This window comes from Daldinia vernicosa (genome assembly GCF_022497035.1).
Source record: "Daldinia vernicosa strain CBS 139.73 unplaced genomic scaffold F5Y00scaffold_10, whole genome shotgun sequence".
Classification (NCBI taxonomy): Eukaryota; Fungi; Ascomycota; class Sordariomycetes; order Xylariales; family Hypoxylaceae; genus Daldinia; species Daldinia vernicosa.
This window is the reverse complement of record NW_025953926.1, coordinates 437,794-465,723: the sequence shown is the minus strand read 5'-3', so window position 1 is coordinate 465,723 and position 27,930 is coordinate 437,794. Positions and strand designations below refer to the sequence as shown.

The window sequence follows — 27,930 nt, the reverse complement described above, 5'->3', positions numbered from 1 at the left end:
CGCCTAATACGACCTATTCCCTAAATCAATTGATTATTGCGACAACATACACGCCTATCCGTCTACCTTTACCTTAACGCGTTTTCCATTCGCATCCACTGGCGCAAACCCCACAGACTGCGGGGGGGGTTCGTCTTTGCTTCACCGTCACAACTTTCGAGCCTCTCGATATCCACGGCAAGGTAGCGCGTTCCTCTGCTTTGGGTTGTAAACACTTCCAGTATCGTCCTGGCAACTGTTTACAACCCCTTAGCTCAATAATTGCTGCCTGTTGCCATGCAAACCTGCATTTCTTTTTTCCCCTCTTCCTACTATTTCACACCTATACTGCATACACTTTTTCCATCACAACAAAAAAACAAACACATTGTCCGACCGAAACTAGAGCTGACTTAATAAACTAATCTAGTTTTCTCGTCTCACCGAGTCTCACACCGTCAAGATGGGTCACGAAGATGCTGTGTATCTTGCCAAGCTGGCCGAGCAGGCTGAGCGCTACGAGGGTATGTGACGCTATGGATGTGGTTGCTGGACCTTGCAGAGTGGCAATACTAACTTTTATCGTTATCAGAGATGGTCGAGAACATGAAGATCGTCGCTTCTGAGGACCGTGATCTTACCGTCGAGGAGCGCAACCTCCTCTCCGTCGCCTACAAGAACGTGATCGGTGCCCGACGTGCCTCGTGGAGAATTGTCACCTCCATCGAGCAGAAGGAAGAGTCCAAGGGCAACTCCTCCCAGGTCGGTCTTATCAAGGAATACCGACAGAAGATCGAGGCCGAGCTTGCCAAGATCTGCGATGACATCCTCGATGTCTTGGACAAGCACCTCATCCCCTCTGCTAAGTCTGGCGAGTCCAAGGTGTTCTACCACAAGATGTATGTTTTCCTCGGTGCCAGCACCTGTTCTAAACCCAGAGATTTCTAACCAACCAAAATAGGAAGGGCGACTACCACCGTTACCTGGCTGAATTCGCCGTTGGTGACCGACGAAAGGAGTCGGCTGACAAGTCGCTCGAGGCGTACAAGGCTGCTACCGAGGTCGCCCAGACCGAGCTGCCCCCCACACACCCCATCCGTCTTGGTCTCGCCCTGAACTTCTCCGTCTTCTACTACGAAATCCTCAACGCTCCTGATCAGGCTTGCCACCTCGCGAAGCAGGCTTTCGACGATGCGATTGCCGGTAAGTACCAGACGCACGAGCTAAAAGTAGTTTGAAGCTAACTTAAACCTATAGAACTTGACACCCTGAGCGAGGAGAGCTACAAGGACTCGACCCTCATCATGCAACTCCTCCGAGACAACCTGGTATGTATTCGTATTTATCAAGTATTAGTTGAATCTGCTAACATGAAATTAGACCCTCTGGACGTCTTCTGAGGCTGAGCCTCCTGCGGAGTCAGCCGCGGCCCCCGCCCAGGAACCGGAGAAAGCCACCGAGACCCCGGCTGAGGAGCCCAAGGCTGCCGAGTAAGAAAAAAAAGAAAAGCCCACGTCCCTTATTAGTCTCTAGATTTTAAAGGGGTCGATTGAAGTTGGGTGGACTCTGGTGTCTATGGAGTGTTTGCTTGAGAATTCTCTTGCTTGAGATTTCTGTTCTGCATTGATTTGATTTTTCCCCCTTCACGTGGCAAATGCACAGAGCAAAGACTTGGACGGTTCTCTTTTTCCCGCAGGCAAAAGGGCTAAAGAGCTTTTGGGAGGTCTTTCGCAGAATGCTTGCCCTTTAGACTCTAATGCAAATTCGTCTGAATAAACCCCATACTTTCTACTTGCACAGGCAATATTAATGTTATGAATTCTTCATGAGCAATGGACTCTCGTAGGATCTTCGCAGGATGAAATTAAAGCTTAGGCAGTAAATAGTCCAGTATACGCCGAAACTGCCGATACGAAAAGACCAAGACACGCTGTTGTGCATATACATTTAGCTTTACTACTAATCCGCAAATATTTACATCTTTATTTCTAAGAGTATCTGTAAGCCTTTCACTGTACGGGTAGATAATATCTTGCCCTTTTTGATTATACTGCTAGCTCGTTAATCATTCACATTATATCATACCCGAGTAATTCCACGCTCCACGCACTCTCTCCTACTACCCAGTATGTACTCCTAATATGCCCTTCGTACTATGTAAGTATACCACAATAGTAAATCACCTTTTCCATCGATTTAGATGTAGACGTCCAGGCCACGTGATATATTTCATCTGTTGGGGTAGAAGCGAAAGCGAGCCTATCGGATCAAGTTGTGACGACATCTACAACGAATCCATGTCTCGTGATAGATATTGGGTTATATCCCGATGTCTCTTGGCAGCCAGCTGCTACATCCGCGAACTGCTGCTTGTGCTGGTCCCCGCCGTCGCGGACCCCGATAATGAGAGGCCCCAGTTGAAACTCCAGTTAAACGTGTAGTTCCTGCCGGTGCCGCTGCCCCGTCTCTCCCCTGCCGATGTGACGGCGTCTGCGCTTCTTCCTATCGTTAGTGCGACGGCCGCCGAGCGAACTGTAGTGCTGGCGCTTCTCGCGAGGCTGGTGGTAGTAGCTACGACGTTGTTATCGTCGTTATCACCATCACCATCATCGTCATCGTCATCGTCATCATCAGCCGCGGCGAATAAAACCCGGATCCAGAGACTGCAGTCGAGACACTCGACCATCAAGACGCCGTCGTCTTCGAACTCCTCGAGGTTGTCCTCGGTAAACGCGTACCCGCGCGCGTTGCCGCAGCGGCAGGGGCGGTAGTACACCCCCGTCCGCTCGTCGAACGCCAGGTCGTCTAGATCGACGGTCTCGACGCCCGTCTGGAAGGAGGAGGAAGACTGCGAGGGCCGCTGGGAGGGCGCGGTGCGCAGAGCCCGGTCGTAGTCTGCGCGCTGCTTGCGGTCTGAGAGGACGGCGTAGGCGTGCTGGATTTGGTCTACGGTGTATGTGATGCGCGGTTGTGATGTCTGTTTGGGACCTGGCTTTGAGGGAGTAGAAGTAGAAGTAGAAGCAGAAGGTGTTGGGGTGGATGTTCTGCTGCCCTCGGGAGGGTTGCCACTGGCTGATTTGTCCGGGTGGTATTTTAGCAGCGCGCGGTGGTATGCTTGCTTCACGATCTTCTGCTGCTGGGCTATGCCGGCCTGGCCCGCTAGGTGCTTGGGGGTTAGCGACAGGATGTCGTAGAGCGTGGGCTCGGCTGATGTATTGGATATAGGAGGGGCCATGCCGGCGGAATTAGATTCACACAATTTTTTTCTTTTTTCTTTTTGAAACGAATTAGTAGTCAACTATATCTGTTGGATCTATTGATCTGGTGCGGGTTTGACGTTCTCATATTAAGAGGCAAATTCCATTGTTGTAACTTGTAAGTGGCTTATACCAAGACCAGGATGGGATAACTTCGTGGCAAACCGGTTTTGAGGTAAAAGTTCAATAGCGCACGTGGTCACGTGAGACTTGCTCGAAGTTTTGCTGGTAAGCTATACGAACAGCAGAAATAAAGTATAAATAAGACTTAAATATAGAATAAATAGGGGGAAGGGAAGGGAAGGGGGAAAGAAAAAGAATTAAGAACCTTCGACAATAAAAATACTTACCGTTGTTAAGTCGGCTACGTTCTAGTACTTTTTGATACTGACGCCGAACAAGAAGACATGTAGCTTACAACACGGCAATAGGGGTAGTTTCTGGGCTTTTTGAAAGATTTCTCCAATTCTTTTGAATAGAGTAATACATAAATTTTGTACATTTTTTTCCTTGCCGGCATCGTGAAGTCATGACATGATTGTTCATTTTGGATACTTGGTCCATCTGTTCTTCCCGATCTATCATTTCTTTGTCAGTAACATATATAAGTAGATAGAAATAAATAAATGACTTACCTTCCGCCATTCTCTGACCAGCCTCGGCATGCCCAGCATAGCCGTTCTTCTCTTCTCCATCCTGTTCCTCTTGTTAGTATCGAATCATAGGTAGAAAATCTTCACCAATAACGAAAATATTAGCTGGGAGGGATTGTATAGCTGTGACGTACTTGGCAGCCAGCATTCTTTCGTGCAAGTGACCCTTGACAGATTGTCCAACACCAGTACCGCGAACCCTCAAACCGTGCGCAACTCTGTGCCGTATGCGCTCCTCAGTGCCCTTAGATGTGAACGGCAGTAACTCCTCCACTCCCTGTTCCCTCGCCAATTTTACGAGTTCCGCTTGCCGCCTCAGGGAGAATTCTGGATCATGCCATTTCCCAGTTACCGGGTGCTTATGCGGCAGGAAAGGATTCGGCGTAGCACCGTCCTTGATTGTGTTCGTCCTCGTCGAAGTCGGGAGGATCTGGTTCGGGGGGTACTTGGCGAAGAAGCGTGATAGTCGCGGGTGCAGCTGCTTGGCGAGCTCGATATATCTCGTATTTAACGCCATCCCCCCGGTCGCAATTAAGGCGCTCCTCTTTTATTGCAATTGAGAATTGAGTAGTTGGGAAGACGTCTTGCTGGTAACGTGAGAGAAGTCGCAAAATCCGTAGAGCTCCCAAATTTTGGTTGCGAATGGCCGAAGTGACAAGGTTCCACTATCTCGATTAAATCTCCGATTGGCTCCCGCCGTTAGCGTTAGCGGCTTAGATAGCAGTACTTTACTACACGTACCCCCGACACGCCGATGTCAGTGTTTCTATCTCTTTGCCTCCCTCCAACTTAAACAAAAGCAACTTGCGCTCTGCATTATCTTAATCTGAACACAGTTGGCCAACTTGATCCTTGTAGTAGATTAAATACTTTAATCTCTACAATAGGTATCCATCATCCGAATTAATATCGAGATTTATCAGCTGCCTGTTTCAAACGTTGAAAGCAATTCCAAAGCTCTAGAAGATCGTTACAAAGACCTATCGTTCTACGTTAAGTAAGGCCTTTGCGACCATGGGTATGCAGCCGCGAGCCGGGTCGCTAGCCGATACCAACGGAACCAACGGCACCAACGGCACCAATGGAACAAACGGCGAAGCGAACAGGCGGAAAGCACCCTTAGATATCGAAGAGATCTTGCGCAAGAAGAAAGAGGCAAACGAAGCTGCCGCGAAACCAAGATTTATACCTAAAGCTGAGCGTGAACGCTTAGCAGCAGAGAAGCAAAAAGAAGAGGAGGAGAAGCGAAGGCGGAAAGCGGAAGAAGAAGCACGAAATAAACCTACTAGCAGATCTACGACCGCGTCGGGACTCGACGGACGACACCCGGATCGTCGCGACAGAGATCATGCACCAGCCGTTCCGACAGGACCTAGGGCTATGCGTCAAACTGGTCACGATAGGCGCGATACTAACGACCACGAAAATGGAGATGCGCGAGGGAAATCAAAGGGCAAGAAGGGGTCAGCTGGGGAGAAACGAGCAGCACCAGAAGAAACAGAAGCCGCCTCAATACGAGCGCGATATATGGGGCCAGAAATGAACCAGTCTACCTTCTCGGCCAAGAAGAAGCGGAGAAGAACAACGGAGAAGAAATTCAATTTCGAATGGGATGCGGAAGAAGACACGACACAGGATCACAATCCCATCTACGCAGAGAGGGCTGAGCCTACCTTCTTTGGAAGAGGAAGGCTGGCCGGGTTTGGTGACGATATGACGGAGGAGAACGCCAAGAAATATGCCATGTCTCTGATCGAACGTGATCCTGAAAACGGAGCTCAACGAGCACAAGAGCTACTGGATATGATGCGTAAGGCCAAGGAGAGGGCTAACCGTAACGGCCTAGGGAAGCACTGGTCAGAGAAGAAGCTAGAGGACATGCGCGAAAGAGATTGGCGTATCTTCAAAGAAGACTTTGGTATTTCAACCAAGGGTGGACTCATCCCAAATCCAATGCGAAATTGGCAGGAATCGGGTTTACCTCGTCGTCTATTAGACATCATCAGCAAAGTTGGGTACGACGAGCCGACTCCGGTCCAGCGTGCTGCAATCCCTATTGCTCTACAGGCAAGAGATCTAATTGGTGTAGCTGTCACTGGTTCAGGAAAAACAGCTGCTTTCTTACTACCTCTACTAGTATACATCTCGGAATTGCCGCCATTGACTGAAATCACCAAGAACGATGGACCCTACTCATTAATTATAGCGCCAACCCGAGAATTAGTTCAGCAGATCGAGTCAGAGGCCAAGAAATTCGCTGTTCCACTAGGGTTTACCGTTGTTAGTCTTGTTGGTGGACATTCACTTGAAGAACAAGCATTTGCCTTGCGAAACGGTGCTGAAATTATTGTTGCCACACCTGGTCGTCTAGTCGACTGTATAGAACGACGTCTATTGGTACTGTCTCAATGTTGCTACATCATCATGGATGAAGCCGATCGTATGATTGATATGGGTTTTGAAGAACCAGTCAACAAGATCTTAGACGCGCTCCCCGTCACTAACGAAAAGCCGGACACCGAGGCCGCCGAAAATCCGCAACTGATGAGGCGACATCTCGGCGGCAAAGATCGATATCGACAGACAATGATGTACACAGCCACCATGCCGTCGGCTGTCGAGAAGATCGCGAAGAAATATCTACGCCGGCCTGCTACAGTAACAATAGGCAACGTGGGAGAAGCTGTAGATACGGTCGAGCAACGGGTCGAATTCGTCCCTGGAGAGGACCGTCGCAAGAAGCGCTTACAGGAGATCCTATCATCTAATGAATTCGCACCGCCTATTATCGTATTCGTCAATATCAAACGCAACTGCGACGCCGTCGCTCGAGAAATCAAACATATGGGTTTCTCAGCTGTCACACTCCACGGCAGCAAGACCCAAGAGCAGCGAGAACAGGCTCTCGCCTCAGTACGCAGCGGCACGACAGACGTCTTGGTCGCGACGGATCTTGCTGGTCGTGGTATCGATGTTCCGGACGTATCCCTCGTCGTCAACTTCAACATGGCTTTGAGCATCGAAAGCTACACGCATCGTATCGGTCGTACGGGTCGTGCTGGCAAGAGCGGTGTTGCGATCACGTTCTTGGGCAACGAAGATGCGGATGTCATGTATGACCTACGGCAGATGCTCTCGAAGAGCTCTATATCCAGAGTACCGGAGGAGCTGCGTCGACATGAGGCTGCACAGCAGAAGCCAAATAAGGGACCCAAGAAGCTTGAGGAGAAGGGCTTCGGTGGAAAGGGGGGTGGATGGGACTAGAGCTAGTTAACACTTGCTTATTGTATTCATGTAACATATCAAGGGGATACTATCACGGCTGCGGCGGCTACTATACAACGGTGATACTTAGGTGTGCGCCACCTATCTGGCTAGTTTAGCCGTCACTGGAGGATTTATTAGATACCTTACCTAAAATTACTTGAACATCCGCATAAGGCAGTCTGAATAGTCGCATGAGGGACTAATTTGCTAGTAGTTTTGAGAAGGAGCATCCGTGAATATAGGATGTTGTTGTATTGTTCTTATTAACTGGGCATATGAAGCCAAGGCTCCGGGATGTTTATAGATGATATATCTTGAAACTAAACTATTCGATGTATACAGGAGAGATACTAAAGGAGTTTAAGGGGTAAACGCAGATAAGAGACATCATGTTGTAAAAGATGCCTAACTTACATGGCTTGTTCTAGGCTTTACATAGATACCTAAGGTATGCATTAGTATAGGTAGGTAGTTATAGGATATTGAGTAGACGACTTTTGTTATAGCTTCTACTAGTTACAAGATAAGGAAATAGAAGAAAAAGTAATCTGGGAATAAAAAAAGAAAAGAGCTGGCGTCTGCAATATATTAGGTATGCAGTGCCGAGTAACATGGCGTTCTTATCTTACATTATAGGCACATATATCAGGATAAAGTATACTCTCGAGTGTCAGGTATCAATAGGTAGCACCGAACGGATGGGTTTCTACCTGTTGGACTCAGTTTCGATCGTATGGGGATCTGCATTCCCTACGTTCTAGAATCACCAATTAAGATGCGACCCTGCATGAAATTTTGTTTCCAAAGGTCGCAGTCTCGGGGGAAACGGCCGGCTGCAGCGCTACTGATACCAAACATACAGTTACATCTACCAGCTCTACCAGTTATTACCAGTTACCGGAGTAGGTAAGTACTCGCTCTGTCGGTATCCAACCCCTGCAACATCCCGCTACACCGCCTGCCCTACGTGGCGTTATTTTTGCACTTTCAACTTTTTTTTCTTCTTCTACTTTCCCTCTGCCGCACCGAAATATCCTTATCTTATATATTGAATATTGATTTTAATACCTTGAGGGCCGATTATCTAACCAGGGCTTAGTTCGTTAGGTACCTACCTACCTAGCACACATACAGAAAATTTCATCTGTTGTTTGTTTGTCAGGTATGTATCTAAGCCGTCTCTCTGGTTATTTGATAGGTGCCTAATGCACGAATAGGGAATCTCCCTGGCTGCCCCTCGCTACAAAGAAGAACTGAAACTGTACTTGTACGTACACACTTATACGCCTGTACCTTAGGTAACTTGGGTACCCCTCCATTGTAGTACCGACTACCGCATGTGAATTTCCCGGAGTCACTAGGCAATCTGCTAATCTGCTAGGTTAATCTGTACTATATTTGACAATTGCATTATATGACAATCGTATTATATCACCCTCTTTCCCCTTCTCCTTCCTTGCACATCACATATGTCTGCGCGCGCCGCTAGTCGTGTCGACTTCGTCCCTCGAGTCTCAACAGCCACACGACTTCGATTAAGACCACGTACTTCACCACGTACTCTTCCTCCAACCGCATCTCAGTGGAGACAAAATCACATCTCGTGCACTCCTGCCTTATCCTCTCCACATTCCTACCGGTATTCTTAACCTAATTGACCGCTCTTCTAAGCCAATTAGACTCCTAGACTAATGCGGAAGCTAGGCTAAGTCCACGTCTTGGGAATCACTCTTTACTCACTTCTGTCTCACGAACATCTCCTTTCGAGAAGTCTAGAAACACCACTCTCTCGACGCCCCTTGTTCGACATTGCTCATACCGGAGACAAAATATGTGTAAGCTTGCTGGAGACATTGACCATACCGGAGGGGCTACCCCGGACCCCACCCAGGGCCGTGAGCTCCTCCCGACCAACGTCATCCCGAGACATTACGATGTTACCCTAGAGCCCAACTTCGAGAAGTTTACCTTCGACGGTAAGGTGCTTATCGACTTCGACGTTCAAGAAGACTCCAAGTCTATCTCTCTCCACACCCTTCAGATCGATATTCACAGCGCCAACATCAAATCCGGAGACAGCATTATTAGGTCAGCTTATATCTCTGATTAAGTTAGCAACTACTACTATTCTAACACGTCTGAGTAGCTCATCCTCCGCAATTACGTACGATGAGTCCAAGCAGGTTACTAGTATCGAGCTCAAGGATGCCATCCCAAAGGGCAAGGCCCAGTTGGAAATCAAGTACTCTGGCCAGCTTAACGACCAGATGGCCGGTTTCTATCGCTCTACCTACAAGAAGCCAGATGGTTCCGAAGGTATCCTCGCTACCACGCAGATGGAAGCGAACGACTGCCGCCGGGCTTTCCCGTGCTTCGACGAGCCTATGCATAAGGCCAAATTCACCGTCACTCTCATCGCAGACAAGCACTTGACATGTCTTAGCAACATGGACGTCGCGTCAGAATCAGAAGTGCAATCGGAATTCAGTGGATCCATAAAGAAGGCCGTCAAGTTTAACACTACTCCTCTTATGTCGACTTATCTAGTCGCCTTTATCGTGGGCGAATTAAGTTACATCGAGACCAACAAATTCCGTGTCCCAGTTCGAGTATACGCCCCGGCTAGTTCAGATATTGAACACGGCCGTTTCTCGCTCGAGCTCGCAGCGCGGACTTTGGAGTATTACGAGAAAATATTCGGAGCCGAATTTCCGCTGCCCAAAATGGACATGGTTGCTATCCCCGATTTCGCGGCGGGCGCTATGGAAAACTGGGGTTTGATCACCTACCGTGTCGTCGACCTTATGCTGGATGAGAAGGCCAGTGGTGCGGCAATGAAAGAACGCGTCGCCGAGGTCGTCCAGCATGAGCTAGCACATCAATGGTTCGGCAACTTGGTGACTATGGACTGGTGGGAAGGCCTATGGTTGAACGAAGGCTTTGCGACTCTGATGAGTTGGTTAAGTGAGTTTTCTGTGTCATTCTGGTTAATATGAATGATTGACTGACAATAACAATCCACTTAGGCTGCAACTACTTTTATCCAGAATGGAAAGTCTGGGAGAATTATGTTACTGACAATCTCCAGAGTGCCTTGGGACTGGACTCGTTAAGGAGCAGCCATCCTATTGAGGTGCCGGTCAAGCGCGCCAGCGAAGTTGACCAGATTTTCGATGCCATTTCATATTCCAAAGGTTCATGTGTTCTTCGTATGATATCTACATATCTTGGCGAGGAGACTTTCCTGGAGGGTGTCAGGAGATACATCAAGAAGCATGCCTACGGTAACACACAGACAGATGATTTATGGGCGGCCCTTGAGGATGCTAGCGGCAAACCGGTCAGGGAGATCATGTCCATCTGGACTAAGAATGTGGGCTATCCCGTGGTCCAAGTTACGGAAAACGAGATGGACAGTTCTATCCGTGTCAAACAGAATCGATTCCTAAGAACCGGTGACACTAAACCTGAAGAGGATAAAGTGTTATATCCGGTTTTCTTGGGCCTCCGAACGAAGGATGGCGTAGACGACTCATTAACCTTGACGAAGAGGGAAGATGTGTTCAAGGTTAAGAACTTGGACTTCTTCAAGCTAAATGCAAACCATACTAGCATCTACCGCACGTGCTACACACCGGAACGCCTCACAAAACTGGGCCAATCTGCCAAGGATGGGCTGCTAACAGTCGAGGATCGTGCTGGTATGATTGCCGACGCTGGTGCTCTCGCCGTGTCGGGCTACCAGAAGACTTCTGGTGTTTTGAACCTACTAAAAGGGTTTGACACAGAGGAGTCGTTCGTGGTATGGAGTGAGATCATTGCTAGGGTTGCAACTGTCCAATCTGCGTGGGTCTTCGAGGACTCAGCCGTCAAGGATGGCCTCGAAGCCTTTGTTAAGGAGCTTGTTAGCGAGAGAGCCCATAAATTAGGATGGACCTTCTCAGACAAGGATGGTCATGTTGAACAGCAGTTCAAGGCCATGCTATTCGGCGCAGCTGGAATGGCTGGTGACCAGAAGATCATCGACGCGTCTAAGGAGATGTTTAAGAAGTACATGGACGGCGACAGGTCAGCTATCCACCCGAATATCCGAGGAAGCGTTTTCAGCATGGCTCTCAAGTATGGCGGAAAGGAGGAGGTAAGATTTATATGTTGAATATTCACCTAACAACTACTAACCCGTATTCTAGTACGATGCGCTTGTCGACTTCTTCCGCAAGTCTAGTAACAGTGATGAACGTAACACAGCCCTACGATGTATCGGTCGGGCAAAAGACCCGGCCCTAATCAAGCAGACATTAGACTTCGTCCTCAGCGGCGAAATCAAGAGTCAGGATCTATACCTTCCAGCAAGCGGACTCCGCAGCCATGCTGAGGGTATCGAGGCGCTCTTTAACTGGCTAACCGAAAAATGGCCGGAAATATCTAAGCGACTTAGCGGAAACGCGCCTATCCTAGGTTCGATGGTTACTATCTGTACATCTAGCTTCGCAAAGGCGGATCAACTGCAGAGAGTGGAGGAATTCTTCAAGGACATTGACACTAAGAACTTTGCCCAGCCTCTTGCTCAAAGCAAGGATGCCATTCGCAGCAAGATTGCGTGGCTGGAGCGTGACCGTGATGACGTCGCGAAATGGGTTAAGGAAAACGGATACAGTTCGTAAGCGATGAATCGATACGAAATTCCTATACGACTTTAGAGGGTATTCGCTAGGGATGTGTTTAGAGGAGAAGCACAAGAGATACCCGTAGAACAGGATAGAAAAGCAATCGCCAATCAGAAGAAGTAAAAAAAAGCATTAACTATATTTCTTCCTCCTTTCTTTCCTCGTAAGTTAATGAGTGGGCTTGCTTGTTCGTCTATATATAGCATGTATAAAGGGCGTTGAGTATACTTAGGGATATAAGTACCTGGTAAGTAGCATGTGAAAATTCGGTTGTTTCCGTACCAATAACATCCTATACTATGTATGTTATACATAAACAGGTATTACCCTCGTGTTTTTATTAAGACCACTAACATCGAATATGGCCTTAGTATAGAATCAGAAGAGGGTTGTCTAAAGTTGTTACATAATAACCTTTAGTCAGTGCTGTGACGGTCAATAGTATACCTTACCTAAGGCATTGACATAAAGGCCCCTCTTCCCAACAGAGCTTGCGAGACAAGGCGAAACTAAAACAATTTGTAAAGCCCCTACCCTTGCAAAGTAGCCAAGTAGGTTAGAGCCTTCTAAACTCCTACATACTGCAGGTGTCCTTAACGTTGTGTCGGGCCGGTAAGGGGCCAATAGATTAGGTTACCTAGTCAACAATTTAGGTTAGGTAGGTAATTTTTATTACCATCTCCATAGCCACACTATGAGGTAGCTACTACGGAGTAATTTGAGGTACTTTCTGTGAGGGTACTTCTGTAGCCAAGTAAGCTTGGCAGGTAAGACATGTATAATTGTGGCACACAGTCAGAACAGTAGCCCCTCCTTCCTCCGATGTCATCCTGGTGAGGTTCGTCGCCGGACCCCGCCAATTGCTAAGTCCAATTGTAAGTCATGCCATTCCGTTTGTTCACTCACGTTGTCCGTCCAGCCCACGCTGCAGCAGCCCACTTACACCAAACGGAGGCGTTACTAGGTAGGTACCTCCTAACCTTACCTACCCTTAGGTACCTACCCTTACCTACCTCTAACATTTCTTGCTTTGTTGAAACTCGACTTTTTTTTTCTTTTCCTTTCTACTACTTCTTTCTTCAATTCATCTCGTCACACCAAGTCCTAACCTATACCCTTTGAAAATAGTAAGTTTACAAGCTTCATTCTCTCAACCTGTTGTGAATTTGCTTATACGCCAATACCAATGCCAATGCCAATATCCCAATTTCTTCTATTGATGACATCTTGAGCTACCCCGCCATCCCACCATCCTCCCCCTCCATTTCTGACGACCCCTACACTTTTCTTCTATCAATACTCAACTCTTGAGGCATATATCTACATTTCGGATTGAGTCACTTATCAAGATTCCTACTGAGCGAATTTCCTGTCAGCGTACATCTTTTTATTAATTACTTGGACGCTCGCTATATTTCTTCCCAAGCCTTTACCGACTTCGACCACTCGTAGCTAACTCAACGGTTTTCTCCAGTTCCCAACTTATATTCCGACATCAAGATGGCTATCAAGAAGATCCATGCCCGCTCGGTCTACGACTCTCGAGGCAACCCTACCGTAGAGGTGGACGTTGTCACCGAGACTGGTCTTCACCGCGCTATCGTTCCTTCTGGAGCTTCCACCGGTTTGTGCCAGTATTACGAATTCTCTCAAGATATCTTACGGACTAACGCGGTATAATAGGTCAGCACGAAGCCTGCGAGCTCCGTGATGGTGACAAGAGCAAGTGGGGCGGCAAGGGTGTTACCAAGGCCGTCGAGAACGTCAACACCATCATCGCCCCCGCTGTCATCAAGGAGGGTCTTGATGTGAAGGACCAGAGCTCAGTTGACAAGTTCCTCAACAGCCTCGACGGAACACCGAACAAGACGAAGCTTGGTGCCAACGCTATCTTGGGTGTCAGTCTTGCTATTGCCAAGGCTGGTGCTGCTGAGAAGAACGTGCCTCTGTATGCTCACGTCTCGGACCTTGCCGGCACTAAGAAGCCCTACGTCCTACCCGTTCCCTTCCTGAACGTGCTGAACGGCGGTTCTCACGCCGGTGGCCGCCTAGCTTTCCAAGAATTCATGATTGTCCCTTCCAAGGCCCCCAGCTTCTCCGAGGCCCTACGCCAAGGTGCTGAGGTCTACCAGAAGCTCAAGGCTCTTGCCAAGAAGACCTACGGCCAATCTGCAGGCAACGTCGGTGACGAGGGTGGTGTTGCCCCCGATATCCAGACTGCCGTCGAGGCTCTCGACCTCATTACTGAGGCCATCGAGCAGGCCGGCTACACAGGCCAGGTGAACATCGCTCTGGATGTTGCTTCCAGCGAGTTCTACAAGGAGGACGTCAAGAAGTACGACCTGGACTTCAAGAACCCTGACAGTGACCCCACCAAGTGGATCACCTACGAGGAACTTGCTGCCCTATACAGCGACCTCGTCAAGAAGTACCCCATTGTCAGCATTGAGGACCCCTTCGCAGAGGACGACTGGGAGGCGTGGAGCTACTTCTACAAGACCCAAGACATCCAGATCGTCGGTGACGACCTGACTGTCACCAACCCTATCCGCATCAAGAAGGCTATTGAGCTTAAGGCCGCTAACTCTCTACTCCTAAAGGTCAACCAGATCGGAACTCTAACCGAGTCCATCCAGGCTGCCAAGGACTCTTACGCTGACGGCTGGGGTGTGATGGTTTCCCACCGATCTGGTGAGACCGAGGATGTCACCATTGCCGACATTGTCGTCGGTATCCGAGCTGGCCAGATCAAGACTGGTGCCCCCGCTCGATCTGAGCGCCTCGCCAAGCTTAACCAGATCCTCCGCATCGAGGAAGAACTCGGAGACAACGCCGTCTACGCTGGCGAGAACTTCCGCAAGGCTGTTAACCTATAAATGGACAGGAACTCGGAAAATCCCATACACACTTAATGCGTTACGATAGGAACGACTGGGGGCGGGTGAGCTCGGGTAAAAACGGTCACCTAGATTTTTAGCTACCTAGTTAGTAAATTCAAATGAAATGTCTGAACAACTTGATTTGAGCTCCTTTCCTCCTAGAGCGTATGCATACTCTCCGTGTCTCCTAGCTGCTACCGTCCGGCCGAAGCCGAACTCACGGCATTAAAACGTGAACTATTCGGATGTCTACGCTAATTCTCCGGCTGCGTATTGCGGCTCACGGATATGGCGTTCCTCGGTATTCTAAGGACGAAAGTAGCCCGGTTCTTCCTTACTGTAATGTTTTGGTATGCGGGATTTATGTGCGTATAGAGGACTTGGGGAATGGCGATGGTTTCGGCATGATATATATGGGCGTAAACATGCAGAATTCTTGACCACCTAGATCTACACACGTAGCAACATTGAAGACAGGCCAGTTGAACTTCCACTCGTCAATCCAAATCAGCTTTTAGGAAGGGCCCGGTAGCTTATTCATCTCAACATAGGTTTGATAAAAAGCCATAGCAACTCCCAAGAGCTATCCATTGCAGCTTCGAGTTCATACTTAAAATTTTTCTCTACGATAGAGTTGAGCGTATTACGTAGATCCTACCTCTGCATATCGTTTTAAAGATATCAACTTGGCTACAGTGTATGGTAAGTGGGTGCGTGATAGCTCAACAAGCTACAGGGCTCGTACGATGACCTACAGGAAATATGAGCCTAGTCGAATCTGCTTTTTCAATCTCCAAAGGAAGGACACAAAAGATGCCGAAGGTATTCGTGTATTGACAAGTAGGTGGACAGAGCAATGTAGTCAAATCAAAGACTTGCTGATTTTCTTGAATGGCATGATCTTCTATTACTATGACTCTACGTCTCCATATAATATATAATGATAACTGGCACGACATGGTACGAGATAGACAATACATAGCTGAGACATGGTACTACATAATTAGATAATCAGGCAATAAATCACGGAATACGTCGACGCAGACAGTATCGATGTAAAATCATCCGATGTCATTATAAAGGAGCTAATCTAGTCCCAGGAGTTGCTCTACCTCATCGGCAGCGATCCTATTCTATATCCTCGCAGATAGAACTGCTGCTATACGTATATTCTAAGTTACCTGCCCACGATGTTAGTTGAGCTTCGATTGCTAGACGTGATTCATGTAGAAAAAGCAAAAAAGCGATTGATCCGTCTCCGTCAGAAGTCCGTTTAATACATTTCAGACCCGAAGGCCCGATGATATAAGAGGTACCAGAAAATAATATGAAATAGGTGTGTATCATCATGAGAAATGGAGGCGGAATCGAAAGTAGAGGAGGGTTGGAAAGGCTTACCTGTATGATGGATTGTGATATAGAGAAAGCTACTCGACACAGCTGAAGGATATATTCCAGAACTGGCCTTGACATACATGAGTAGGTGCCTCTGCCGAGTCAAGTTGCGAATGATAATTATTGTTGACCGAGAGAAAAAAGAAGTTGGGAAGTGAAGAAGCTACGAAAATTTGTCTTGGTCTGGACCAGGCGCTAGCAAATCCGGCAAATCTTCGGGTTAATAGACAAAAAAGAAAGTGGAGTTAGCGCATTGACCACCGGAGGGCAACGGAAGCCGACACACAATTTCACCCTGCATCTTTTCGAAAAAATTAAATCCTCCAAAAACTTCACTCACGATCTCCAAACCTCAGACACCTCCGACAACCACCACAAGTCGACAAACACATCCGCCAAAATGGGTCGTCTTCACTCCAGTGGAAAGGGTATCTCCGCCTCTGCGCTCCCCTACTCGCGCAACCCGCCCGCGTGGCTCAAGACTACTCCCGCCCAGGTCGAGGAGCAGATCTGCCGTCTCGCCCGTAAGGGTGCTTCCCCCTCTCAGATCGGTGTCGTCCTCCGTGACTCCCACGGAATCACCCAGGTCCGCTTCGTCACCGGTATGAAGCAATTATCCCAATCAGTTGTCGCACGTTGAACACTGGCTAATTCCGAAATTTAGGTAACAAGATCCTCCGAATCCTCAAGTCCAATGGTACGACATGAATGAATGAATGAACCCTCCCCTCGAAGCCAGCGAAATGCTGCGCAGTCCAACAATCCAAATATCACGAGTGTTCCTGGAACGCCGTGGTATATATAATAATGCCGCTGTTGGTCAAGGCTGACAGTGCGATCTTCATATAGGCCTCGCCCCCGAGATTCCTGAGGATCTGTACATGTTGATCAAGAAGGTGAGTCGACCCGTTCATAAGACATACTATCTCGAAATGCTAACGACAATATTACGCAGGCCGTCTCCGTCCGAAAGCACCTAGAGCGCAACCGCAAGGACAAGGACGCCAAGTTCCGCCTGATTCTGATCGAGTCCCGAATCCACCGTCTCGCCCGTTACTACAAGACCGTCGGTGTCCTACCCCCGACCTGGAAGTACGAGAGCGCCACGGCCAGCACCATCGTCTCATAAGCGTAACCAGCGAGCGCGCGCGCCGAGGATGATTTGCATGTGGAATGCCTGGTCTGGTCATGGAGTTCGTGGAAAACGGAATTGCTTTTCGGGCAGCCACAAAAGTGATGAGTGCCTGATTATTCTACTAGTTGCCTGAGAAAGGCGATGAATAAACAATTACACAAGAGATCAATACGAGTCTCGTGAAGAACAACAGTATTGATTATTTGCTTAATCCCTAGTGCTCTCGGTGAATCTAGAATCTGCAACGTCCTAGCAAGTCTATATTTGTCCTCCTAATAGTAATCGTTCCGTTCCTAAAGCAATGGTATCATCGTGAAAGACGAAATCTATAATGCGGAATCTGTAATGCCATAATTGAATTTTTTTTTCCCCCTTCCCCGAACTCCATTCTCATGCTTGCTTGCCTACTACCTGGCTTAACCCTCCCTCACTATGTTGTCGACTCGAGTTCCTTGGAGCGCTGGAGCAAGTACTCGCCTAGAGCGCGCAGGGGATCCTTGGGCCTGTGAACGTAAACATAATATTAGCATTCGTACCGTAACAATGCATAATTGCACATTCCATACTCAAGCCAAACCAAGTAGGTAGGCTTCTAAGCAATCCTCGACGCAAATAGACATAGACAGACAGACAGACAGACAGACAGACACATAACAATCCTAATCCTGACCCCAGCCTCAATCCTCCATACCAACAAGTTGTAAAACAGAAAAAAAAAAAAAAAAACTTACTGCTCCTTGGCAATCATCTTCATGCCGTCCAACAACGGGCCGGTCACTTTGGAGTTGAGGTACTGGCGGACGGGGGCGCCGTGGGGCGGGGCCTCGGCGGGCATGGTGAACCCCGGATCCGGGTGCTGCGAGGCGGCGCGCGAGGAGGAGGAATTAGCAGCTTCTTGCTGGCCGTTGGTTGCGCGGAGGGGCGTGCCGGTGCGGGCGGGCGGTGCGGCGGTAGTGGTGGCGGCGGCGGCTGGGCTGGGACTTGGTGCGTTGGAGGGCGTTGTTGCGGGCGCGGTTGTGGGTAAGGGTGCGGGTGCGGCGTTGGTGGTTGTGGTTGTGGTTGTGGTGGGGGCTGGAGACTGGAGGGGGGAGAGGGTTGGTTAGTTAGTTGATTGAATGATAGATCGATTGGTGAGTTTGGTGAGTTTGGTGAGTTTGGTTTGGTAGGTTGGGAGGGAAGTGGTTTGCGCGTTGGGCAGACGTGGAGCTGGAGCTTGGACTATGTATGTACGTACTGCTGCTTGCTCGGTGCTGGGAGCGAGAGGTGGTTGCTCGATGGTCATAGCTGCTGTGTCTCCGGCGAGAGACGTCGTTGTAGTAGTTGTTGGTGGTGGTGGTGGTGTTGCTGTGTCGGTTGCTGGGGCTGGTTGCCCGTAGACGTGAGGTACGGGGATGGGCGTCTGGCGGATCTCGTCGGCCATGTTTACAGCGGGTTACTGTCACTGTTGCAGCTGTAGAAAAGAAGAATTGTTCCCTAGGGTGACGGTGATGGTTTGATGGTTCGTGGGGAATTTGAGCTTGGGATGGATGGGGGGAAATATGGATATGCGTATGGGGATGTACCTACCCTATAGAAGTACAATATACGTCGTACTTTCTACATAGCAAGAGGCAGTACCGATGCATAGGAAGTACTTTCTCTATACAAACTCTGATCCCGTGACTGCGCGTTCCCACTCTAGTCTAGTTCCTTGCGCTAAGGGAAACCGCGTCCCGCCACGCGTTTCATTGTATGAAGTCATCTATCTTGTATCTCTTCTCCATCCAACTTCATCCATGATGTATTACCTGTGGGGTGAGCGAAAATGGACGCTTTTCTTATTCGGAGAGCACCCCAATTGAAAGATGGGCGTGCTCATGCGACGGATGAGCCGCCTCCTAAGAGGATTAAGAGGGATGAGGGCCACGTGGGCGCTGAGGAATCAGATGAAGACCTTCGGCCTAGGAGTCCACCGTTGAAGCGCTTGCCGGCGGTGCGACGGGTAGATACTCTGGTTTCTGAGCTTGGTGACGAGGATACACCGCACAATTCGGAGGCAGAGGGAGAGGGAGATGCAGAAGCTGACGCACCGAGACGGACTGCCATTGAGGATTCACTGCCCGAGATCAAGTCTGGAAAAGAAGCACTGGAAGAGTATGAAAAATTCAAAGCTTCACAAGACGATAGCGGCTCTGCATCTGCTGCGTCGAGACTAGACTCGAGGAAGTGGGTAAGAGGTAAGACGTCACTCTATGTTGATGCTTTTAACCTCGCTCTTGGCACGGTTCTCGATGAGGAATCTCATTTATTCGATGACAAGGAAATGCATATCTTTGGTCGATGGAATAAGTTGAGCTATGGCGCCCAATTCCTGTATGTGGCATATGAAGCTCATTCTGTTGTCGTTCTCTTTTCTGACCTAGAATTGTAGATACGTGCGGCTATTCCTTAGGAAGACTGCATCGTGGCACCGTATCGCTCGTCTACGCTATCACGATGATATTTCAGATATCGAGGCGGCCGTTCGTGAACTACAGGAGAACCGGGATTTACCAACTAGTTCTTCCGGTACTGATCCTACCTTTTTATCTACGGGTCCGGAACCTGATTCTTTGGCTCAAGATCAATGTTTGTTTAGCGACAATTTCACTTTTGCAGATGCGTCAGAGCAGTATATTACCAGTGTCGAAGAAGCTGTGGAACTACTAAGCTTAGATGAGGTCAAAGCCTTGGCTAAAGAAGCCAAGGTGCAAGGCAAGAATAAGGCCGAGCTTGCAAGATCTATCTGCAGAATGAGCAATCAACAAGCAGGTCTCTTTTCATTAGGCCTTCGCCGGTCTAGCACCATTGCTTCTGTCGACTCACCAGGCCGCGATACACCAGAGGCGGACCCTCCAACCCCAGATCCCAGTGAAGATTCTAACAGGAGAAAGCATTTCTTGGATAAAATATTAGCTATGGCTGGGCCTTGTATACGACTTTCCGTACCCGTTTTCAAATTATTTGAGAGAGTTCACCTAGTCTTTTATAGATCTACCGAATGGACAGAGAAGTCTCTGACCACGATTATTCTTGCGAAAATATCAAAACGAAATTTCCCCAAATACGTCGTTAGCAGGTCTGCAAACATTTTTAACTCGAGGGCTCAACTGTTGGAATTCGAGACGGCTATGAGAAATGAATACGCTGTTGACAGTATTTTGGAGCTTAACGGACCGATCACAGAGGTGGACTTCCGAAAAGTAATAGAAGTTTTTGAGAATATATACCCAAGATGGAAGACACTTCTTCGGGAGGAACGGGAGAAAGAGGAGAGAGTCTATGAATCTGGAGAAGGAGCTTACTTGAGGAGACTCAATCCTGCTCATCCATACACTCGAATCGTTCATAAAGCAGCCCACGTTTTCGGCCGGTTGAAAGAACACCAGCGAGAGCATGCACTTCTAGCCGAATTACTCGATCAGCGCCTATTCCACTTGGCTCGTCGGGGTTCTTGGTATCAACGAAAGGCTCTGCTGGAGGAGCACTACATGTATGCTCTGGAAACCGATCCTACCTATAAGGATTCAGACCTGCAGAAAAAGCATTGGAAACGCATTGCAGCGACTACCTGTGAAACTGCCTTGGAGGATCGAGATTGCCATATGATATATCATTATGATATACAGAAAAGGTTGGTTAAACTTGAGAAGCAGCTCAAAATTCCGAAACGTTTACAACATGATTTTGGTCACGTCCGACTGAAGAAACCTGAAGAGCATTTTGTCGAAGGAATTCAGCTGAAAAAGGACGATGTAATAGGGAAGAAGGGAAGGGGTGCGAGTACTAAAACTATATGGGTGGACGAGGCTGAGGGCGGAGGCGAGTGCAGCGTGGAAGCCATGTGTTTGAATTGGTATAGGGACCAGGGCTGGAAAGGATACCATGCCGAAGGAGGTATCGTAAGGACACTCTTCGCGTACCTCTTTTTCGATATACTCTTCCTCTACATACCGAATGTCTTTCAGACCGAGTACCAGACATGCCCGCTGGATCTGCACACCGACGCCTTCTACCCCACCAGAGCGTCTGAGATCAATCACCGCCTAGTCGAGATCGCAAACGGTGATGCGGTGAAGCTGATCAAGGAGGTCGACCGACGGGAACGCGATAATCGTACTTGTGTTGTCGGCCTCAACTGGGATTACGAGTTAGAGGACCTCCTCGAACTAGCTGGCTGCTTTGACGGTGCAGCACTAGCCGCTATATGCAAGGTCATGGCACAGGAATATGGCCAGAGAGGCGGCGGCATACCAGACCTGATCCTCTGGAGGACAGGACCGAGCAAGGAAGTGATGTTCGCTGAGGTTAAAAGCGCCAATGATCGTCTCAGTGATACGCAGAGGCTGTGGATTCACGTCCTTACCGGCGCTGGCGTAAGGGTGGCTCTATGCAATGCCGTGGCAAGGGAAGTCAGGGAGGTCAATGGAGACGACAGAAGCCAGTAAAATGAAGGCGCAAACGAAAACAGAAGAGATAAAGGCTAGATCTCTCTCCACGATGGCTTTATTAGTGGCGCGTTGGTGGCGTTCACGCGTGGGGGATGCGAGCATGTACGGGGACATCCACGAATAAGTCGGAATTTCGCCTGCCTCAAGCAATCTGTATGTATGCCCTAGATGCAGCTTCAAAATCATGCGAGACTTACATGAGACGCAAGCCAGGGAAGAGGTGATTTACTACCGACGCATTCCGATTAGCTAGTGTGCTGTCCCATCCAGAGATCACGGTAAAACGACAGACGAATCAGCATTATCGCACGAGTAGCCGCTGTCGGGAATAGGTAGCTACCTACTCAAGAAAGAATATGAGCTGTGCCATCTACTCATGACTCTCGCCTGCGAAATTCCTTAATTAGCTGGTCTCATTGACAGTGCTAAAAGTAGGTAAATCGGAAATATTTCACCTTGACCTCTGTCTACTCTACGGCCTCTCTCACAAATGGCGGTCAATAACTCACGAAGCGGAGCCCTGCGACTCGAATGCATGTATTGAATGCCAATGTGGATACTCGAGCAGCCGAAAGAAGCGCGAAGTACATCACGATGCGTCGATATACTCCTCATACGCCTCAAGGCAAGATGTACTTGTTCTAAATAGGTGTGTCCTTAGGTATATATCCTAACCCCTTTAAATTTTTGGTAACGACATCATAATTGTTACCAGCTCCGGGTGTTCGCTCTCGGGAGCGACGAAAGACGATGTAAATGTGCCTCTACCGGTGTTAAGCATAGTATACATTGCAATAGCCAACAGCCGGAACAGAGTTATACGCACGTATACCTGCCAATACCTCAGCCCAAGAAATCTTACGCGTAAGAATAACTGCCGTGATAGTTCAGATGATTGCCACGTATCTAGTTTTGCTCGTAACTCTCTCTACGCGCTTAAGCAAGCATACGGTAGAAGCGTATCATAGGGCACTCTAGAGCAAAATGTAAACAGAGATGCTAGAGATGGACCCGGTTAGTCGACGGCACCGGCTCCTTCTCCAGTATAGATTGGCCTATATGTAGAGCCTTGTCTGTCTGGACGAGCTAACAGATGCGTGACCTCATGGAGTAGGATCTAGTTGATCCCGTGTAGGCACTAGAGCCAGTAGTCCATGCTTGACATTGCCATTCCAGCCTATGGCGAATTCGAATGCTACGGCGGCATACTGCATCGTCTGCTAAAATCCAATAGTTAAAGGTATCTCTACTCCTAACAATAACACAATAACAACAACAAACACCTCCACGACATCGGCACTGCGATAATCGCCACGCACTAGCTCATATTAGCTCCATCTCTGTTGACGACCAGGTGAGATCCACGTTGCGCCTAACATAGGATTCGGCACGGTACTTGTTCGCCATCCTAAAGATTATATCGGCATCCGGTTACATGTAAAGTGTAAAGACCAACACTCGATGACATGGCCGAGCTATCTCCAATACGGCTTATTTTCCGCATATTGAGACCCCTTAGCTCGTGCACTAATGCTCAAGTTAGGCGCAGCCATTTCCTGCAGGATAGCGACGAAACCAACATCTTTAGCAACCATGAGCAACCATGCCGACGAAGCTATATGATAAGCGCGCAAAGGCGACTAAGGAGGAACCTTTTGAGGAATAGTTGGCGTAGGAATTAGCAAGGTTAACCGGCGCTTAGATGGGGGCACGGCGCCTCCACAGCATTGGGTCACTTGGCAAATCTGACTGGCATAGAAGGTTTCTAGACGAACTTCACTTCGAGTTAGAAGTTTATTGTTTATCGTTTTGATGGCCTCGCGCTCTGGCGTTATGGCTAGATAGACCCCTCTTTTTGGCTGGCGCTCATACTCCAGCCTCGTGGAAGCGCGCGCTGGGGGAGGCGTCGAATATGAGACTTAGAAAAGGCTTTCGTGGTAGATTGTAGACTCCGACTTCCCCCAAGGCAGACTCCGTTGAGGGCCTCCTAGCCAACGACAGCTCGAGGATGTCTTCGATCTATGTCGTGCATCATGTGGCGCGCGCTCCGCTCCAGTCTGGCTAAGACAAGGAGCCGCAAAATAGGACAGAGGATCTATTCACGGGAAGTACATGGACCTTTAATTGAACAAATTAAGCGAAAAAACAAAACAGGCATGGGCGAGCCGCGCGCTGGATGAAGCAAGAAGCATGAAATTAATGTAAAACAAGGCTTGAAGATTGTAGATTGTTGAAGATTCGAGAGAGAGAGAAGCAAGAGAAGACTGAACGAAATCTATACATAAATGAGGCCCCGTCCCCGGATTTCACGATCATGTCTTTGAATAGCAATTGTTGAGTAATACACAGCGGGAAGAGTCTTGGCTAAACTCATCGACAACCTGAAACAACGTTTCTGAAAATATCTTACCTATATCTATATCCACGTACGACACTACTACATAATATCTGCATCAGCATCCCTTATCGACGGTCATCCCGTGGTCCACTCTTCAGCTCGTTCAGCTTAACCTCCAATTACCAGGTGGAAAGCTGACAGTAACACAAACTTTGCTTTTTTGTGCGCGTTGTGCACGAAGATTTACTGTGGTAGTGGTAACTCAGCCACAGGGGGGGTGGTTTATTGCCGCTGAAAGTTTTAAGTTAAGGTGAGTCGTGAATGGTGATGATTTTTGGTATTGGCGATATGTAAGTGGTTGTTCTCCGTGACGGGAAAGCAAAATAAAAAGACAGGGGGGGAAGGCCGAGGGGAAAGATCAAATCAGAAGAGTAGGCAACGGAACGGCGCTAATCAGGAGCCAAATATAGCAAATACACAGTAGCGGCAGCGCTTAAACCCAAGTACCGAATACCTCCGAACCACTTAAACTCACCAGCGACATCCCGGGATATTGCGCCTGGCAAACCGCACCGACCGGGGGCCTTTGACCAATCAGATATAAGATTAGCTACGCACTTGAACAAAGCTGGCTTAAGTCGACGGTAACCCCAGTACAGGTAACTTATACCTTTGGGAGCCTTTTTTTTTCGTTTTCGATCATTTTATTTTATTCTCTTGGGGGTGAATCATTTTTAAACAAGCATGTAAGTCAAGTGCTCCCTTCTATGTGTATATCATTATCGTCTAGTGTACAATACGGAATAGACCCCCTTTCGATTCTTTACATACCTCCCTATTTGCCTACAACCTTGACCCAGCTTAACACACACACAACCTACCTAAGAACCTACCTAAGACAGGTAATCAGACTAATCAAGAAAAATAGAGTCAGCAGCACAGAGAAGAAAAAAAAAAAGAATACAATTACTCAATTGTACATTACACACATTACAATCGTATATACAATTGAAGCTATAAAAGGGTTGGTTCTTTAAAGACACCTGATCCCTGTCGCCTATTCGTAGCCAATCCGCAGCCAATCCCGAGACGCCTTCACTTTACACTTCTACCACTGGCTCATTACTGCCGCTGTCCTCGACTAAGCTTGACCTTGCTCTACTCTTCGCGCCAACGTTGACTACCTACTTTTTTATTATTGTTATTATTATTTTTATATCTCTCCACCAGCAGGGCCACAAGTTAACCCTTCCTTGGTTCAAACAAACACTGGAATTCGTCTACAGCGCGTACGGGTAATAATAAACACAGTTAGCTATTACTAGGTACTTTTTACCTATTGTCACCAGAACAGAACAGACGCCTACCCCGTCTGAGCCCTCGCATACAATACCCGGGGACTCACTCCTGGAGCCACACCCCCCTACCTTGGCCCTACCTTGGATCTGTCACATCGATTCTAGCGTCCCTAACCGGGAAGTAGCTTAGCTTCCCGTTGGCGCCTTTGTCTCAGCATCGACTAGGTACTCTGCCACGGTTGCTTGCCCATCCCCATTATCCCTGTCCACCACGCAGCAACCTTATCCTTGACCCGCCAGAGTTACATATTATAACAACCATCACTCCCTCTCGCCCACGACGCACATCTTCTTTTCGACTCTTCCTCTACCACGGCGACTTCTCCGCAGCTCCTAGGCATCCCGTCTTCTCATCCTTCCGAGTCATTCACTTGACTTGAAGCTACTCAACTATTCAACAGCCAAACTTTCTACTCAACTACCACTTAGACACCATCATCATGCCTTCAGCCAAGCCGAAGCTCGCCCAGCTGAAAACGCCGGTCACGGCAACCTTCCCTTCGGAGCTCTCTGCTCTATCGGCCAGGACACCCCTCTCCGCCGTCCCGGACTTTATCAAGGAGGAATTCCCTACCAGCGCAAAGACTCCTATCACTCCACCTACAGCCTATATGGATTTCCTAAAGGCTATGTCGATGCCCTCGCCAGTTGTTACGGGGAAGAGGTCAGGAACGAGCAGCCCTGAAGATGACTCAACTCAGGATTCGGTCCCATCGACCGCAAGCAGCGAACAGACAGACTGTTCTTGCAAATGCGGCAACCACAAGTCACTAGCCGGTATTCCTTCAAGCCCTCTTCCAGGTCAGCCCATGTCTGCACCACCAGCGGGAGTGACATCATTCCCGAGCCTTCACATGCCTCCATCACCCGCTGTATCAACGATAGATTCGCCACTGAGCTCAACAGCACGATCTCCGTTCAGCGCAAGATCGGTACGGTCACCGTTTGACTGGGAAGCGGCATTGAAGTCCAGGTACTCGCAGGGTTGTAGGGCACACAAACCGTCGGCCAAGACTGTACGTCACATTCGGGAGGTTGTCACGAGGACCGTCACATATACGCCAAAGATGGAGCCGGCACCGAAAGGCAAGCGGAGGAAGACAACGCATCTAGACTGTTCCAAGGTCCAAGCAGCGGCGGCGGCAGCAGCAGCAGCCCGGACGAACACGGTTTAGGCAACTCACTTGATTAGACCATCTTACCGAATTACTTACTCAACTACGAACGAACTAAAGTCATGGCACCATCCCCACCCCTGATTCTATTTTGGCATCTACGCCAGGAATTGACATCTATTTTCCATTTGTTCATAACTATCACTCCCTTCCTCTCGCCTACCCACCCGCTCGCTCATTCATTAACACGCGCAAATTACCAACTTACTCTCACTCACTCTCTATTTCTCCGATATACTTATCAGTACTACTAAATCAACAACAACAACAAACACGACGACAACAACAACGAAGCCGCTGTTGGGATCGATGGACCTATTAATCTCCATCCGACGTCCCTCGAAAAAAAACGGTGGAAAATGACTTTATGGCTTCTTACGATTCTAGATCCATGGCGTATCTGGCATTACAAAGAGGGGGGGGATTTTTTGGGTGGATTTCTGTTAAGAAACTATGATGGAGTTCATTGGCGTTTTTCTTTTTCTTTTTGGCTGGTGGACATCAGCGATCCTGGGAATCGGAGGCTTGCGCAGCGATACCACGGAATTTTTGGATTATCATTATCATCACTATTATTATTATTCTTTTTTTTTCCGTCTCTATAGGCTCATGTATGGTGGTGGTGGTGGTGGTGCCCCTTTGTTGTGGAAAGGGGACCGAGAGAGGGAGCAAGCAAGCAGGCAAGTACCGATAGGTTGCTGCGTGATAGGATAGGACCGGGTCGAGACTTTGGTGTAGCCAACATTCACGCAATTACATGGCATCCCTTAGCTTAGTAGAGCTTAGTGCCCAAACAATATCAATACATCAATACGTGTTTGACGAAGAATTGGATCTATAGGCGGGCCCTGACGTGAAGAGATTCCCTTTTCCGTGAGGGGGTCTTTTTTTTTGTGTGTGTTTATTTATCTGTGTATGTATATAATGTATGGTATGTATTATTCGTATGGGGATTTGAGGGTTTGTATGGAGTTAGTATGGAGTCCCAGACGGGAAAAACGGACGGTGGACGTTGTTTTCCCTTTGCTCTCTGCCCGCTAAGGCGACCTAGAATGCGGCCGGGGAGGTTGGGCTCGTAAGCGTTGACGATTCGTCGCTTGGCTCTGGGCCAAGTTTCGGTCAAGAGCGCAGTCGTCGTTGGTGGCCCTCCTTCCGCCGCCTCCGCTTCGCTACTTAACTATAGGTTAGGTTAGGTAGGTAGGTAGGTATAGGTTATTCTGGGGTTCTAGCTCACACGCTCACACACACGCTCGCACATACCGACCGTACTCACTCGCACAACACACGGGCTTTTGTTATTATTGCTACTTATTTATTTATTTATTTTTATTTTCATTCTTGTGACCACGCGAACTGCC

General features: G+C 48.5%; 10 protein-coding genes across 10 annotated transcripts; 7 read left to right on the top strand and 3 right to left on the bottom strand.

The window, feature by feature from the left end:
• Positions 1 to 442: 442 nt before the first annotated feature.
• On the top strand, positions 443 to 1,473 carry F5Y00DRAFT_259521 (putative 14-3-3 family protein ArtA; the record flags this gene model as incomplete). The annotated part of the gene is made up of 5 exons (XM_048010890.1): positions 443 to 503; positions 572 to 878; positions 941 to 1,182; positions 1,237 to 1,307; positions 1,360 to 1,473. The coding sequence occupies 5 exons, from the start codon at positions 443 to 445 to the stop codon at positions 1,471 to 1,473; spliced, it is 795 nt and encodes a 264-aa protein (XP_047867447.1).
• Positions 1,474 to 1,972: 499 nt separating this feature from the next.
• F5Y00DRAFT_229980 (uncharacterized protein) lies at positions 1,973 to 3,363 on the bottom strand. Its single transcript, XM_048006839.1, has one exon. The coding sequence runs from the start codon at positions 3,212 to 3,214 to the stop codon at positions 2,330 to 2,332; it is 885 nt and encodes a 294-aa protein (XP_047867446.1). The 5' UTR covers positions 3,215 to 3,363; the 3' UTR covers positions 1,973 to 2,329.
• A 316-nt stretch (positions 3,364 to 3,679) lies between these two features.
• F5Y00DRAFT_229979 (uncharacterized protein) lies at positions 3,680 to 4,512 on the bottom strand. Its single transcript, XM_048006838.1, has 3 exons — positions 4,024 to 4,512; positions 3,872 to 3,932; positions 3,680 to 3,814 (listed from the first exon to the last, which is right to left on the bottom strand). Exons 1-3 carry the CDS (start codon positions 4,404 to 4,406, stop codon positions 3,779 to 3,781), a joined length of 480 nt encoding a protein of 159 aa, XP_047867445.1. The 5' UTR covers positions 4,407 to 4,512; the 3' UTR covers positions 3,680 to 3,778.
• Positions 4,513 to 4,660: 148 nt separating this feature from the next.
• Positions 4,661 to 7,521, top strand: F5Y00DRAFT_11749 (DEAD-domain-containing protein). The gene has a single exon (XM_048003994.1). It carries the CDS (start codon positions 4,904 to 4,906, stop codon positions 7,151 to 7,153), a length of 2,250 nt encoding a protein of 749 aa, XP_047867444.1. The 5' UTR covers positions 4,661 to 4,903; the 3' UTR covers positions 7,154 to 7,521.
• A 654-nt stretch (positions 7,522 to 8,175) lies between these two features.
• On the top strand, positions 8,176 to 12,002 carry F5Y00DRAFT_229977 (peptidase family M1-domain-containing protein). The gene is made up of 7 exons (XM_048006837.1): positions 8,176 to 8,318; positions 8,374 to 8,423; positions 8,538 to 8,795; positions 8,861 to 9,244; positions 9,303 to 10,120; positions 10,183 to 11,294; positions 11,347 to 12,002. Exons 3-7 carry the CDS (start codon positions 8,626 to 8,628, stop codon positions 11,818 to 11,820), a joined length of 2,958 nt encoding a protein of 985 aa, XP_047867443.1. The 5' UTR covers positions 8,176 to 8,318; positions 8,374 to 8,423; positions 8,538 to 8,625; the 3' UTR covers positions 11,821 to 12,002.
• A 1,321-nt stretch (positions 12,003 to 13,323) lies between these two features.
• Positions 13,324 to 15,074, top strand: F5Y00DRAFT_267708 (enolase; the record flags this gene model as incomplete). Its single annotated transcript, XM_048012114.1, has 2 exons — positions 13,324 to 13,447; positions 13,507 to 15,074. 2 exons carry the CDS (start codon positions 13,324 to 13,326, stop codon positions 14,697 to 14,699), a joined length of 1,317 nt encoding a protein of 438 aa, XP_047867442.1. The 3' UTR covers positions 14,700 to 15,074.
• A 1,264-nt stretch (positions 15,075 to 16,338) lies between these two features.
• F5Y00DRAFT_11600 (40S ribosomal protein S13) lies at positions 16,339 to 17,445 on the top strand. Its single transcript, XM_048003969.1, has 4 exons — positions 16,339 to 16,699; positions 16,762 to 16,794; positions 16,947 to 16,993; positions 17,053 to 17,445. Exons 1-4 carry the CDS (start codon positions 16,498 to 16,500, stop codon positions 17,224 to 17,226), a joined length of 456 nt encoding a protein of 151 aa, XP_047867441.1. The 5' UTR covers positions 16,339 to 16,497; the 3' UTR covers positions 17,227 to 17,445.
• Positions 17,446 to 17,474: 29 nt separating this feature from the next.
• F5Y00DRAFT_11301 (uncharacterized protein) lies at positions 17,475 to 18,727 on the bottom strand. Its single transcript, XM_048003927.1, has 3 exons — positions 18,467 to 18,727; positions 17,964 to 18,310; positions 17,475 to 17,735 (listed from the first exon to the last, which is right to left on the bottom strand). The coding sequence occupies exons 1-3, from the start codon at positions 18,650 to 18,652 to the stop codon at positions 17,663 to 17,665; spliced, it is 606 nt and encodes a 201-aa protein (XP_047867440.1). The 5' UTR covers positions 18,653 to 18,727; the 3' UTR covers positions 17,475 to 17,662.
• A 309-nt stretch (positions 18,728 to 19,036) lies between these two features.
• Positions 19,037 to 21,698, top strand: F5Y00DRAFT_267707 (VRR-NUC domain-containing protein; the record flags this gene model as incomplete). The annotated part of the gene is made up of 2 exons (XM_048012113.1): positions 19,037 to 19,584; positions 19,643 to 21,698. The coding sequence occupies 2 exons, from the start codon at positions 19,037 to 19,039 to the stop codon at positions 21,696 to 21,698; spliced, it is 2,604 nt and encodes an 867-aa protein (XP_047867439.1).
• Positions 21,699 to 25,353: 3,655 nt separating this feature from the next.
• Positions 25,354 to 26,799, top strand: F5Y00DRAFT_11139 (uncharacterized protein). The gene has a single exon (XM_048003912.1). The coding sequence runs from the start codon at positions 25,838 to 25,840 to the stop codon at positions 26,570 to 26,572; it is 735 nt and encodes a 244-aa protein (XP_047867438.1). The 5' UTR covers positions 25,354 to 25,837; the 3' UTR covers positions 26,573 to 26,799.
• Positions 26,800 to 27,930: the final 1,131 nt, after the last annotated feature.